We start from the raw sequence: 15237 nt of genomic DNA, 5'->3' as shown, positions 1-15237 counted from the left end.
CCATTGTCTAGTGGCAAATCACCTCATTTAAAAATGTTTGCAGTTAACATTGTTTCATTTTCTTCAGTTTTTGCTTTGCATGGTTAGATGTTGATAAAGTTGATATGTGACCTTTGCTCTTTTCCTCTATTATTCTGATTATAAAAGTAAAAAAGAATGAAAATACCCAAGAAATAATGTGTTAGAGAAAGTCTCCCAGAATTCTAGTAAGTTATTTATTAGATTGGTTAGTATCTAAAGCTTCATTTGAATATTTGGCTTCTGCAGTTCTCTCTGGATTTTAGGCAAAAAGATGTGAATTGTTACTGTTAAACTTTAGGACAAGATTCTTAAAAGTGTAATGAAGGCTGGGATGGATCCCGGAGAACATAACTGGGGGACAGTGACTTTTAGGACACAATTCGGGAAATGATTGAGACTCTTTTATTTTTGTCACAACCTAATCATACAATTTATTTCCTAAGTATATGCCTGTTCATTTCTGTATTTTGTTTTCAGGCCCTTCAGTCTTCTCTGTCCTCAATCTTTTCTCTCCTTTTTAACTATTCTATAGCCCATCTTCTGTAATCTAGTAACTCTCTTTTACCCTTTGTACTTCGTAGTACAATACTACTGCTCCTAGTAGTAATAGTAGTATTTGTAGTTGTAACAGTTCTGCAAATGAGAAATATCCTTCATGCCTGTGTCGGTACAGCCATCTCAGTAACTTAAAATAGCCGTGGCACTGTTCTGCATACTCTTCCCAGACATTGAAAAGCCTCACTTTGTCTAGTTCCAGTCCTTATAGAATGGGTACCTACCTCTTTCACCAGGGCTTTTGGTTTCATTAGTCACTTCTAAATTAGTTCCACTTCTAGCTTGACCCAGATTTTAGTTTTTATTAAGAACTTTTCCTTCCAACTTGTTTTTATTGAGAAATTTTCAAAGCTTTATTTCCTCATTTTTGGCAACGTGTGGATGATTTTTATTTTTTAGTAATCACATATCTTGTAGTAAGTTAATGGGTAAGTAATGTTAAAGCCTAAGAAGCTAAAGTTTATCAAGGAAACTATGGCCATAGTGATTTAAATAAAGCCTTTTTTATTTCCTATCATTTTATATAATATTGAAGGTATTGTGTTTGATATGCAGTTTAAAACTTTTCATGTATACCTTCAGAATACTGTGTTTTGTGTAGAATGTGAAGTTCTTCTGAATTTCTTTTTACTGATTATGGATAGTTGTGACTCTGTTGTTACTTTGCTTTTGGCTTATCTGTATCTAATTTTATCTCCAAGGATCCTGAATGATCAGTCTTGGGTACTTTTTCTGAAATTCTCTGGAAAATTTCTCAGATAGATAACACTGAAATATGATATAAAGTATTTTAAAAAATAAAGTGAATAACTGAGTCATTTATACCCAGAAGAGCAGTGAAAGTTAACAAAACCAAACTAAGATGAGAGGCCATAACAAGTTTTAAAATACACATTTTTAGAATGGTAAGCATCAGGGAACTTGGTGAGTTTGTGAATCAGGAAGTATTTGACCTTATATCGTTGAATTTTTTAGATTGAGTTCAGTTGTCCTGAGTTTGGGATGGTTGTGGGGTATCTGGTTCTTTTCTCCCTTGCAGTGTGACAGCTATGAAATTCGCCCTGGTAAACACCTTGGAGTGTGCATTTCTGTGGCAAACAACAGGCTTTTTGTTGGATCAATTCCGAAGAATAAGACTAAGGAAAACATACTGGAAGAATTCAGTAAAGTCACAGGTAAAACAAAAATGTATTTAGTAGAAGTTAGTTTTGAGAAATCTGTGGTACTATTTATAAGTACAAAAAAAAAGAAGTGTATATTAATCTAAAAATTCAAATCTTCAGTGTCTATAAATTGCCTTTTTGCTTTACAGTGGTTTGGTCTAAGCATGTTCCCTTATATTCATAATTTCTTGGAATGTCCCCTTACTTCTGTGCCTTAATTGATTCTTAGCTTTTGCCAGTCTTTCCCTTGTAGCCCTCCAGTAAAGGCTTCCCGACAGTCAGTGTGCTTTAGGGCCAAGAGGATGAGAGTTCTTATCCTCTTCCTTCCTGTTGCCTTGTCTAGATCAGATTTTTCAAAATTTCCAATTCTAAATCCCTGGAATTGATGGAGAAGTACATTTTACATCACAGGGCTATCTACATTTATAACTGAAACAAATTTAACAAAACTGTACTTTCACTTATTTTACATGATTTAGTGTGATGTCTCCTGTTTCTCCTGTTTCTTTTTTTTTAAACGTGGGTAGAGATACACTCATGCTAGCCAAGGTTTAAAAAACACTGATTTAGACCATTACTTCTCATAAAAACCATGTTTTTGTCCTCCAGATAAACTGTCCTTTCTCCTTCCTTGATGCTGTCATCCATTGCTCTTCTGGAGTCAGCCTTTCATTAATTGAAGATTGCTTTTGGCTCATAGTCTTTTTCTTCTGCCCTAAATTCACTTATTTGTAGTACCTTTAACATGTACGTGGATGACTGTCCAATCCCCTAGCCTCCTAATTTTTTGACCACCTCATCTCTGGTTCTTTACTTCAGCTCCCCCACATCCAGATCACATTCTGGATCTTGCTGCCAGAAATTCTGCTCACTCCAAAATCTTGATTTCTAGCGTTCTACTTTGTCGTAACCACTGCCACTACCCATTACAGTTGTGTCGGTCACATGCTCTAGATGGTGCAGTTCTTTGACCTCATCACTTTATTACCTGTCAGCTCCTTTCTGACTTCTTACCCATTTATTCATTCCTTCAGCAGGTGTTTATCCAGTGCCTATTAAAGTGGTGGCATTGTGCTATGTGCTGGGATACAATGGTGAATAAGATCTGTTTTTTGCCCTTGTAGAGCTTACATTCTGGGAAAGGAGATAAGACAAAAAAATTAAATATTTGTGGTAAGCACTGAGAAGAGGGAAATAAAGGATACTTAGCTGAAGAATAGCTGTTATCCCTGTTGTGATGGTTATGGAAGGCTTTTCTGATAAGATGACATTTCACACAAGAAGCGAAGAATGAGGAGGATGTAGCATACGAAGAGCAGAGGGGTGTGCGTTCCAAGAGGGCAGCACATGCCAAGTCTCTGAGGCAAGAAGAGCTTGGTGTTTTACAGGAACTGAGGGAGGCCAGCACTGTTCAAATTACTGTAGAATTAAGGGTAGAATTAGATGAATTAGGCAAGGCTTTTGTGGACCTTGTAAGGAGTTTAGATTCAATTTTTGTAGAATGAGAAGGTATTTAAAGGTCTCAAGCAGGGAGTAACATCTGTTTCATGTTTACAGAATATTATCTCTCCTGCCATATAGATAATGGTTTAGAGGGGCTTAAGAGTAGAAGCTAATCAATTAGTTGAGGCTATCACAGTAGTCTGGATAGAAGATTGGACTTAGGGTAATAGTCGTGAAGGTGGAAAGAAGTAGATGGGCTCTGAATTGGGTAGGGAAGTAAAGGAAGAAATCCAAGAATGAGGCTTTAATTTCTGGCTTGAGAACCTGGAGGTGGTACTATTTGTTAGATATGAAAGTAGAGAAGACAGATTTGGGGAGCGGTGACTGCGATTTTGGACATGCTGAATTTGAAATGTGTTCAAGTGTGGGCTAGAAATAAAATGTAAGCATTTTTAAAGATATAGATAGCTTTTAAAAGTACCAACTAGCTGATATTACTTAGAACATATGTGGAAAGATGAGAGCACAGGACTAAGACCAGAGGGACACCAATATTTAGCAATCTTTTTTTTTTTTTTTTTTAAGATTTTATTTATTTATTTGAGAGAGAGCATGAAAGATTCGGCATGAGCTGGGGGTGGGGGGCAGAGGAAGAGGGAGAGAGAGAAGCAGACTCCCCGCTGACCAGGGAGCGACGTGGGGCTCAATCCCAGGACCTCGGGACCATGGCCTGAGCTGAAGGCAGACGCTTAACCGACTGAGCCACCCAGGTGCCCCAGCAATCATTTTCATTCTTGGTAAAAATAGTAACTTTTAAGTTAGATCCAAGGATGATTTTTGGTTACGATTACTTGGTTGAATGTAAGTTCTTTTGAATTTATATTAATAGTTTGGTTTTTAAATTCCTTGGTAGTGTTTTCATAAATTACAAGGTCATGTTATATCTAAACACTCGAAAATATGGTAGAACGTTATACATCAGAATACAGTAACTGGACCTGTTGTTTATGGCTGTACCCTCAGGACCCCTCCAAAATTAAAAAGGAACATAAAATATTGTTTCACAACCCGTATCTAACAATGCTGATTTAATTGTCTACTAGGTAATTAGGGAATCATTTTGAGGCTTCTTCAATATTTTTTTGCTCTTCGGCAAATGGATTTAGGTCTGCCTAATCGCTAGATGTGTGGTGGATGCTTTTGGCTTATATATCTGGCTGTTGGTTTAACAGAGGGTTTGGTGGACGTTATTCTCTATCATCAACCCGATGACAAAAAGAAGAATCGGGGGTTCTGCTTCCTTGAATATGAGGATCACAAGTCAGCAGCACAAGCCAGACGCCGGCTGATGAGTGGAAAAGTAAAAGTATGGGGAAATGTAGTTACAGTTGAATGGGCTGACCCTGTGGAAGAACCAGATCCAGAAGTCATGGCTAAGGTAAATGCAGTTGCTTGGGATGGGAGTGAGATTATTATTTAAATTTTGTACTCAGAGTAAAGCTCAACTTTTAAAAGTTTTGTGATAGAGATTATAGCTCTTGATCTTAATTCTAGGATCTGCTTTAATACCAAACTTAACAGTCAGTCTGGGTATCTAGAAGTTATATTAATCATCCCTTTTCTTGGAGATTAAATGTGCAAAAGGAACTGAAATGAAATTCCTTTAAGTATTTCCATATACATGGAGAATTTGTTTAGTGTTAGGCACTAGGAGGGATACAGAGGTATAAAAAAAGACAGGGTCTTGTTGAATAAAGACAGAAGTAATGATTTTTGGAGATTATGATTTGCAATCTTCATTGACCATACAATGACTTTTATTACATTGCCATTGATAATATTTTACCTAGATATATAGCTGATTTTTCTTTTTCTTTTTCGTCTTTTTAATTTAATGATTAAGCTCCCTTAGACTGTCATCTCCATGAAGAAAGGCGCAAAGGGTTATCATGTTTGCTGTTACGTGATGGTGGCAAAATACACATGGCGGGTCCTGTGGCAGGCCCTCACTTTTCTCCTAAGCCTTATACTTGCATTGTTGTGATCTCTGTCTGGTACATAATGGTGCCATGAGTCCTGATTGTTAGGCTTTCCTTTGGGTGACTCCTGGAATTGAAGGGACTCATCAGAGTTGCATCTCTGCTGTTTTTAGTGAATTTTTGAGTATTTTGGTGTGTCGCTTCCCTTCTTGGTAAGGCAGCAACTCTGTGATGACCATAAATTAGTGGTTGAATTCTCCTAGACTGAGAAATCTTTCTCTAAAACTTTTTATTCCAGGTTCTGAGCGGGTAGTCTTCACTCTAATTAGTTTGGAGGAGAGCCCCAGTTTATACCAGTGTGGTCAAGTTCTGTAGGCAGAGACATCTTTGGGTTAGAGAAGATGACTGAGGATGAACCAGAGAGGCTCTCAGATGTGTTGCTCAGTGTCTGTTTCTTATATTCCTTGAATAGATTTGTGTTAAAGAAAGGGACTGGGAATTTAAATAGCTCTGATTTTCTTTATTTTTATTTTTTACTAACTTGATTTTAATTCCATTTGTTTCTTCTAATAAAATTGTGACTTTGGGCAAACCTATTGAACTTGGATGTCATCTATTTTATTGGAGTTGGATAAATCTTTTAAGAACCCTTATAATTTTGAACTGCCTTGTAGAAAGAAACTGAGTAGAGTTTGTATTGCTTTTTCTGTAAAAACATGTTTAAAATATCAGTATAGATATATTACACATTAAGAGAGGCGAATAAAATTCTCAGAAAACTAAAGTATAGTATAGCTGGTGATTTGTTCATCAGTACTTTTCACATACCTCTTGTAACCTTTCAGATTGAAATGCATCCTAAACTTTTATAGGGTTAGAAGACCTCTACATTTTATTCTTGGGACTATTCTTCCTGGATCATAAACAATTTTCAGAATGAAAAGAAGGCCTCTGTAAACTTGAATAATACTGATTCAATAAATTTGATTGACTATACTGATTCCTTTATTGTTTTCTAAATTGGGAGGTTGGTGTTCTACCCTTCTGCTGTTAACATTATCAGTGTTCTAATTCATTGAAGATTTTTTTTTGCCAAGTTGGGTCAATTTTATAATCAACCAAAACCTAAGAGCCTGCATGTATCTTTCTGAAGGGGGCTTTTTTCCTATTGAATGTTTTAAATAAACTTTCCACAAGTAATTTTTATATAGTGTGTTTTGGTTTCATCTCAAAAAAGAATAAAAGATCTGTGTTGAGTTTTAAAAAAAAAAAAAAAAGTGAATAAACAGGCCTGCATACTGTAGAGTTTGATCTCTATGCCAACACTGCAAAAATAAAGAGGGTGGTGGTGGACAGTGTTAGATTCCCCCCTTGAATTAATACCTTCACCCTAATAATTTTTATTCATATACCCATTTATCTGAGGCAACAGTTTGTTCAGTGGATGTGCTAATTTTTTTCTTTGAATATGTAGTATGGTTCCTTAGTTCAAAAATCACAATTACTTGGAAAGGTACAGACAAAGAAGTCCCACTTCTACCTAGCTCCATCTGCTGTGTTCCCTTGTCCCCAATACACACCCAGTTTTGGTAGTCTCTAGTTTATCTCCTGGTGCTTTCTTAGGCAGATACAGGCAAATATGAGTATTTATTCTTAACTCTCCCGACTTTTTATATGGTGGTTACAGGTAACCTATTGCGTTCACTGATCTGTATTTGCTTTATTCACTATCCTAGTTCATTAGCTCTAAGGTAGTATACCATTATTATGTGTACCACTAAGAAATTATTAAATGTTGCCAGTTAAATTATGACACAGTGCATGTGACATTGACTATAAGTTGGATCCTTATTTCAGAGGTGTAAAAAAGGGAAAAAATGCCTTATCAATAGTGTATCTTGGCAGTCTCTTCATATCCGCTCTTAGAGCCTTACTTATTTTTTTATGGCTACGTAATATTCCGTTGTGTGAATATACTATACTGTATTCACGTGGCTGGGCATTGGGTTGTTTCTAATCTTTTATTATTACAATACTGTGGTGAATGAGCTTGTATCTTGTTAGTTGATAAAAGTGCGGGTGTATCTGTAGGATAGATTCTCAGAGATAGACTTGTGGGCCACAGAGTACATGCATCTGTAATTATTAAGATATTGCCATATTCCCCTGTACCGTTTTACGCTCCCACCAGCAAAACACAAGGGGCCCACTTTCATCATCCTTGTCAAAATAGTGTATGATCATATTTTTGGATTTTGCCAGTCTAGTAAATGATATATCTCAAAGCCATTATGATTTGCTTCTTTTACTATACATGGGTTTAAGTTTTTAATATGGTGAAGGGCCATTTGTGTTTCTTTGTATGAACCTCGTATTCATGAATTTTGCATATCTTTCTATTCAGTTTTCCATTGAGCTTTTTCTTATTTTCTGGAGCTCTGATATAAAAAAATAGAGATTAACTCTTTGTGGTAGAAGTCATTTGTCTTTTGGCTCCACTTCTGGCATTTTTTGCCACGTGAAAGCCATTTATTTCTAGTAGTTGAATTTTATCACTCCTTTATATAATAGATTTTAAATTACAAAACCTTCCTTGGAACAATGTTACGTAAAGGAATTACCTTTTCTTTTCTTTTTTTTTTTTTTTTAAGATTTTATTTATTTGACAGAAAGCGAGCGAGCATAAGCAGGGGGAGTGGCAGGCAGAGGGGGGAGGAGAAGCAGGCTCCCCACTGAGTAGAGAGCCCCGTGCTGGGCTCAGTCCTAGTGCCCCAAGATCAGGGCCTGTGCCGAAGGCAGATGCTTAACCAACTGAGCCACCTAGGTGCCCACCTTTATTTTCTTCTAATATTTTTCAGTCTCTCCCCATCTCTACCCCTGTTCACCCCTTTTAAAATTTTTTCTCTATTTGGAGTTTATCCTGGTATATAGTCTGAGGTCTGAATCCAACTTTTGTTTTTTAAGATTTTAAGTAATCTTTACAACCAACATGCGTCTCGAACTCACGACCCTGAGATCAAGAGTCACATGCCTCTCTGAGCCAGCCAGGCACCCCCCCCAAGTTTTATTTTTATCCAGGTGAACACTATAGTGATTTAAGCATTATAGTTTGTTGTATCTGTTAGGGCTAGTCTCTGAATTTTGTTTTTATTTTTTCTTTTCTGACTATTCTTGTTTATTTTTTCATACAAACTTTAGAATTAGCTTACTCAGTTCTGGGGGGAGCAAAACCCCAAAACATGTTGTTTTCAGTTGGTACTTAGGGTCCTGTTAAATTTGTGAATTAACTAATTACCTTTTGGCTCCTTGGAGGCTCTATTCACAGTGTTAGGTACTTTATTTTTATTTATTTATTTAAAAAAAATTTTTTTTAAAGAATTTATTTATTTGACAGAGCACAAGTGGGGGGTACCAGCAGAGGGAGAGGGAGAAGCAGGCTCCCCGCTGAGCGGAGTCCGATGTAGGGCTCGATCCCAGCACCCCGGGATCATGACCTGAGCCAAAGGTATACACCTAACTGAGTGAGCCACCCAGGCACCCCAGTGGTAGTTACTTTAATGACAGGGCAGGAGAAGGAACCGATAACCTATAGAAGTTGGTAACTGACAGAATAATTTTCTTGGCAATTTTTATACTTCTATGATGCGCCTTTATTATTTAATGTTTTTGAGAAGGAAAGCCTGTTGTGAGCATAGAAAGAATACTTTAACGTAAGACTTCAGCTAACATCGAGTAGCCAATGCCAATTTTGTGTATTTGTTGTATTAGGTGAAAGTTTTATTTGTGAGAAACTTGGCTACTACAGTGACAGAAGAAATACTGGAAAAGTCATTTTCTGAATTTGGAAAACTCGAACGAGTGAAGAAGTTGAAAGATTATGCATTTGTTCATTTTGAAGACAGAGGAGCAGCTGTTAAGGTAGAGATTTTGAAATTTTGCTTCTTGATATTTGAATTTTGTTGTTGAAACTTGCTAAACACATAAAATGACTTTAAAAACTGAAATAAAATTGGTTTTCAGCTTTTGCCAAACTTGGAACTTTCTTTTAATAATCTGTGAAGTGGTAGTAGTGTAACAGGTAAGATTTCATATTTCAAAGCCTGATTATTACTAACTGGGTTTGTGATTTCAGGCAAGTTATTTTTAATTTCTGTATTGTTTTTGTCAACCTAAGATCTGATAGCATGATGTCCTGGAAACACTGCAGGGTATAGTAATGAGCTGCTATACATGGTAAACAGGTAACGAGTCGTATTATAACTGCTTTGTTTACCTTGGTTTGTGGGCCTGTGAAAGACCCAGAGCAGCGTACATGACTTCACACACAGCACAGCATATCGAATTCAGCAGATTGGTTCTGAGAGAGTGGTTAGTTCTTCATAGATTTGCCTTTCTTCAGTCATTGCAGAATTCTAATAGTATTAACTGTGTTGCTGGTTTCAGTAGTTGTTAGAGATCTTGCATATAATAGTCAATTTGATGATAGTATTGAAAAGTGTGAAAAAAGTATTTTCATGTGGTGGCTAGTGGGTAAGTGTTTTCTGCCGAGAATGGATCTTTCATGGGTAAAATTTGTAGTTTCTTGTTCCTCTCACATTTCCGAGTGGGGGAGAGAAGCAAAACACTTAACAAAAGCTTTTTTATGTATTTGGGAAAGTGGGTTCAGAATCCACAGGGACTCACTCAGGCCTGGTCCTTTTTTTGCATGGTCTGTTGGGATGGTGCCCCTTCTAATTTGAGCAATTTCTGTTTCTTGCTCGGGATATTTGCTTTAAAGTGTGCCTTATAGAATCTTTGGACTAGTTAGAATTTATTGGTTTGCTTTTTGATGAAAGCTAATTGGTGAGATGGCATTGCTTATAAAATTCACAGCTTAGTGCGTAATTTAATGCTTGGTTTCTGAAATTGCCAGTGGTATGAAACACGGATAACTAATTCATACCTTCAAAATACTCCTTTTCATTCAGTTGTTACTAAATAACTGGTTGTCTCTAATTGAAAAGAAGTATAAAAACTGGTAGGGTGGGTTGCCAAAGAAGTCTGTGAAATTACAGAATATGTCAGCAACTGGGAAGCTTCTGTGGACTTACTTAGTTGCTTTAGGTGAAGTAGCCAAAAGCTAATGTGGTAAAGGGGAGCAGTTAGCATGTAGAGGAGGACTGATTTAATCTTTGTCTACATGCTTGTAAATCTCTGAATGTTCTTTATGGATGGGGCATTTTATTCTGTTTGTCCAGAGAGGAGAAGGTTGTGTAGGGAAGCAGAAAGGCTGTGGCGAGGAGGTGTGATATTTTGTTACTGAGTTACTTGAACTTGGATGTATGGCAGAGGCTGTTAGGTGAACAACACAGATAAAGGGCTAGAGCATAGGATGCTTTTGATTACTGCTTTCCAGGTGAATATTCAAGTCTTCATTAGTCCTGTTCTGGGCTCTGCTCTTAACTGTTCAGGTGAAGTATGTTCTAGGTGAAGTGTTGGGGAAGCCTAGGCATTTTTTGGTCGGTATCTTGTTCAGTTTCACTGATAACCTCATTCAGTAACCTCATTTGTTTTTCAAATCTTTAAGATTTTTATGGAAGAGCAGTTTCAGATTTACATATTGAATGCCATGTTTTTATTTTAAAATTTGAGTCCTGAAAAGTTTGTGTTAATTATGGCACTTTTCCCAGATGTGGATTTGCTTCTTTGGTATGGCTCAACCTTGAGGGGTTAGTTATTTGGAAGTAAGAAACAGTGATAGGCGGCTCTGTAAGCCCTTTTGTCTTTTTAAATATAAGAGTAGGACATCAGTTTTATTTTCAATATAATCTTACATGTAAGAAGGTAAGATTGAGGGAAATAAGTACTTTGAATTTTTTTCTTCATGGCTAGATTCTTTTGCCAATTAAAATAGTTGTGAGGTAAATTGTTTATTAATTGTATTAAATGGCACAGGTATGTCTATGTAATAATGTCTTGAAGTACTATTTTTACCTGTAAAATAAATTTATTTTTGTAATTTTGTATAGGCCATGGATGAAATGAATGGCAAGGAAATAGAAGGGGAAGAAATTGAAATAGTCTTAGCCAAGCCACCAGACAAGAAAAGGAAAGAGCGCCAAGCTGCTAGACAGGCTTCCAGAAGCACTGCGTGAGTCTATATTTTAGTAAATACATCTCTGAACAAAGAATAAGTTGGTAATAGAGATCAACTTAATAAAAAATTCAGGAATAGTCTTGAAGTAAGCTAACTTGTTTTTTCTTTTCTCCCTTCCCTCCATTGCTAGGTATGAAGATTATTACTATCACCCTCCTCCTCGTATGCCACCTCCAATTAGAGGTCGGGGTCGTGGTGGGGGGAGAGGTGGATATGGCTACCCTCCAGATTACTATGGCTATGAAGATTACTATGACGATTACTATGGTTACGATTATCACGACTATCGTGGAGGCTATGAAGATCCCTACTACGGCTATGATGATGGCTATGCAGTAAGAGGAAGAGGAGGAGGAAGGGGAGGGCGAGGTGCTCCACCACCACCAAGGGGGCGGGGAGCACCACCTCCAAGAGGTAGAGCTGGCTATTCACAAAGGGGGGCACCTTTGGGACCACCAAGAGGCTCTAGGGGTGGCAGAGGGGGTCCTGCACAACAGCAGAGAGGCCGTGGTTCCCGTGGATCTCGGGGCAATCGTGGGGGCAATGTAGGAGGCAAGAGAAAGGCAGATGGGTACAACCAACCTGATTCCAAGCGCCGTCAGACCAACAACCAACAGAACTGGGGTTCCCAACCCATCGCTCAGCAGCCGCTTCAGCAAGGTGGTGACTATTCTGGTAACTATGGTTACAATAATGACAACCAGGAATTTTATCAGGATACTTATGGGCAACAGTGGAAATAGACAAGTGAGGGCTTGAAAATGATATTGGCAAGATCGATTGGCTCTAGATCTACATTCTTCAAAAAAAAATTGGCTTAACTGTTTCATCTTTAAGTAGCAGTTTGCTGCCATTTGTATTGGGCTGAAGAAATCACTATTGTATATATACTCAAGTCTTTTTATTTTTTTTTCCTCTTTTCATAAATGCTCTTGGACATTATTGGGCTTGCAGAGTTCCCTTATTCTGGGGGTTACAATGCTTTTATCGTTTCAGGCTTCATTTTTAGCTTCAAAAACAAGCTGAGCACACTGTTAAATCATGATTTTGCAGAACCTTTGGTTTTGGACAGTTACATTTTTTTGGATTTGGGATAGATTACATAGGAGTATGGAGTATGCTGTAAATAAAAATACAAGCTAGTGCTTTGTCTTAGTAGTTTTAAGAAATTAAAGCAAACAAATTTAAGTTTTCTTGTATTGAAAATAACCTATGATTGTATGTTTTGCATTCCTAGAAGTAGGTTAACTGTGTTTTTAAATTGTTATAACTTCACACCTTTTTGAAATCTGCCCTACAAAATTTGTTTGGCTTAAACGTCAAAGCCGTGACAATTTGTTCTTTGATGTGATTGTATTTCCAATTTCTTGTTCATGTAAGATTTCAATAAAACTAAAAAATCTATTCAAAACATTACCTATTTCAAATTCAATTGTGTCCTAAAACATTATTTTATTCGTAATCCTTTGCAAGGAATATTGTTTTCAAATTATAACTGCCTATGTGAGTGATCAAATTCATGCAAAATTTCTTGTCTATTCCAATATGTATCGTGGCTATCAGACTGAGGATTAGTCTAAATTCTAGTGTTTATTCCAAATAGCACTTTATTGATTGGTGTTCTTTCATAGTCTCTTCTAATTTTGAAATTTTATCCTTTATTTTTATAAAAACAGGTTCAAAGGCTTTTGAACATTCTTGCAGGCATTGGATAATTTGCGTTAAATAAAATGGGGTTGGGGAAGCAGACTGCAATTTATTTTTGACCCACATTCTTTCTATAAAGGATAATTTGCTGCCTGAAGACCTTATTTGCTGGATAAGTGAATGTATAACAGGAAAAAATGTTAGTACTGTGGCGTCAATTGCACTGCGGACTAAACTTCAGTTGTAGTGTACATGATCGTGACTACCACCTCAGTTACTGGTTTAGGGATATAATTTCCTATCACTATGTAAATTTTCTTTGAGAAGCACTCGTGCCTTATAAGAGAGGCTTAAAAATATCCACTAGTCATACTTCTGACTTTCTGTTAATATCTCTTTTATGTTTTAACTACCCTCCTGGCTAAAGTTTTTGTTGGCCAAGTTATGACATCTATTTCCCTGTTTCCTTTAGAAATTCTGAATTATTGTAGTGACAGTTTTGCTTGAGAGTAAGAGGAACAAAAGAATCCAAACTTCACAGTACAGAAAAGTCTGGATCACATTCAAATTATCATAAAAATTTCCCTTCCATTTTACTTCTAGGTGGGTCTAAAATGTTTTTAATTAAATTATAAAAATAAGCCATTTAGGGAATAATTAAAATGGGCACACCTTTATTTTGTGTTTTGTTCCTGTTTGGTGTCTTTTATGATAGCAGTAGTAGATCTCAGAATCATAAGCCAGTTAATAATTCCTTATGAGCAATTCCTTATGAGCATGCTTAGATCATATTTTGGGTTTCATGGCTTCTCTTTTAAGTAAGAAAATTAATATTTCATTTCTCTTTAAAAGTATACTTATATAGTTCAGTAAGCTAACAGGCCTTATTAATACTCCTTTTGTGTTTTTGAAAACTCATAAAGGAATTATGTAGTCTGTTGTATAGTAGTTCCAAATTAACATGGGTATCTACTAGGTAAAGCTTAGATTCAGTTGCTTTTCTTATGCCCATGTATGCAAGTAAAGACACCAAACATTCTTTAAATGCTGTTTTTAAACTTTGAAAATACAATTTGTAGTTATCCTAACTAAAAGCCCAAATTAGACTTAAAAAAATCCTGATTTTTCTTGGAAAGAAGAAAGCATCTACAAGTAAAATTTGGTTTGTTTGTATTTCTTTAAAATTAGATGTTACCAGATACAAAGTTAATCATGAAGAAAATTAGGAATGGGTAAAGAAGTGATTCTGAAAAAGTAATTGATTGTGCTTCCCCTACCCATCCTAAAATATAAACCCTAGCACAAGCATAAGACTAAACCTTGGATTCCATGTCAAAATCCTTTCCTTTAATTGCAAATAATATTTTACTCTCACCTATTAAAATATGTCTAAGAGATGTCCCTTTAATATTGCTATGTAGGTTTTTTGTAGCTATTTTATTTTGCAGAAAAACAACTTTCTGAACAGTAAGTCTCACTTTAGAGCTTTTTCCCTTGTTGACATCTTGTAAACTGTTGCTGTAGCAGCATTCAGAGAAAATAGATTCAGAGCTTAATTTTTCACAGAAATAAATCTAACAATCTAATACATAAACCTGAAAAATGTCCATTCAAGAGGTCTTTATTTTAGATTTTCATTAGGTGTTTTAATGAATTTTCTTTTAAAATGAGTTTTGGGAAATTTCATTTCCTGCTCTTAAGCCATCTTTTTTGTTCCCCAACCTAATTCATTTGTTTTTACTTATGAGCCTGCTACAGTATGTGTGTTGGGAAATATATTTACTTCATATTGAGGCCAGCCTCTTTGTAGGTACCCTTCTAACTGACCTAAATATACCCCTTCCCCATAATGGAATGCTAATTTTTATTTGATCACTCATTTATAGCAGTTGCTTAAATGTATGTATTTAAATGACGGTGTTTTAATTTTTTAAAAGCAAAAAAGTTCTAATAAGTTGCCAGATTTCTAATAAATTCAAGTTTATTTGATCAATTGATATGGAAATTGAGTTACTATGGTTCTGTAGTTAGTTTTTTTAAGTAAAGAGTTCAGCATAATTGTTTTTCAGTTTTCTCAGTTACTGGGGTTATTCTGCATAAGAAAGCCCAATGCTTTCTGTTAGTAGACAATTTTTCTCTCATTTGAAATCTGACTTAGGAGGTGAACCCTCTTTTTAAAAAGATAAGCATGCATCAAAATAAATTCTATTTTAAATTCCAAAAGAGAAAGAACATAAAATTCCATTCCTAGCATAAAGCCACATAATATTCTGGAAACTCATTACATCATTTG

The 15237-nt window shown here is 36.1% G+C and overlaps 1 protein-coding gene across 5 annotated transcripts in view; it reads left to right on the top strand.

The window, feature by feature from the left end:
* The window catches only part of HNRNPR (heterogeneous nuclear ribonucleoprotein R), a 34122-nt gene extending 19184 nt beyond the window's left edge, over positions 1 to 14938 (top strand). For 3 of the 5 annotated variants that reach the window (XM_034646262.1, XM_034646253.1, XM_019802546.2), the window contains 5 exons: positions 1616 to 1751; positions 4406 to 4620; positions 8930 to 9079; positions 11170 to 11291; positions 11428 to 14938. In XM_034646262.1, the coding sequence (XP_034502153.1) occupies positions 1616 to 1751; positions 4406 to 4620; positions 8930 to 9079; positions 11170 to 11291; positions 11428 to 12040 (1236 nt within the window). In that variant the 3' untranslated portion in view covers positions 12041 to 14938. The remainder of the gene's footprint in view (positions 1 to 1615; positions 1752 to 4405; positions 4621 to 8929; positions 9080 to 11169; positions 11292 to 11427) is intronic. The other 2 variants (XM_019802553.2, XM_034646269.1) reach the window with 1 other exon arrangement.
* Positions 14939 to 15237: the final 299 nt, after the last annotated feature.

This window comes from Ailuropoda melanoleuca, chromosome 2 (genome assembly GCF_002007445.2).
Source record: "Ailuropoda melanoleuca isolate Jingjing chromosome 2, ASM200744v2, whole genome shotgun sequence".
NCBI classification, from domain to species: domain Eukaryota; kingdom Metazoa; phylum Chordata; class Mammalia; order Carnivora; family Ursidae; genus Ailuropoda; species Ailuropoda melanoleuca.
This window is presented reverse-complemented; position numbering and strand designations above follow the sequence as displayed.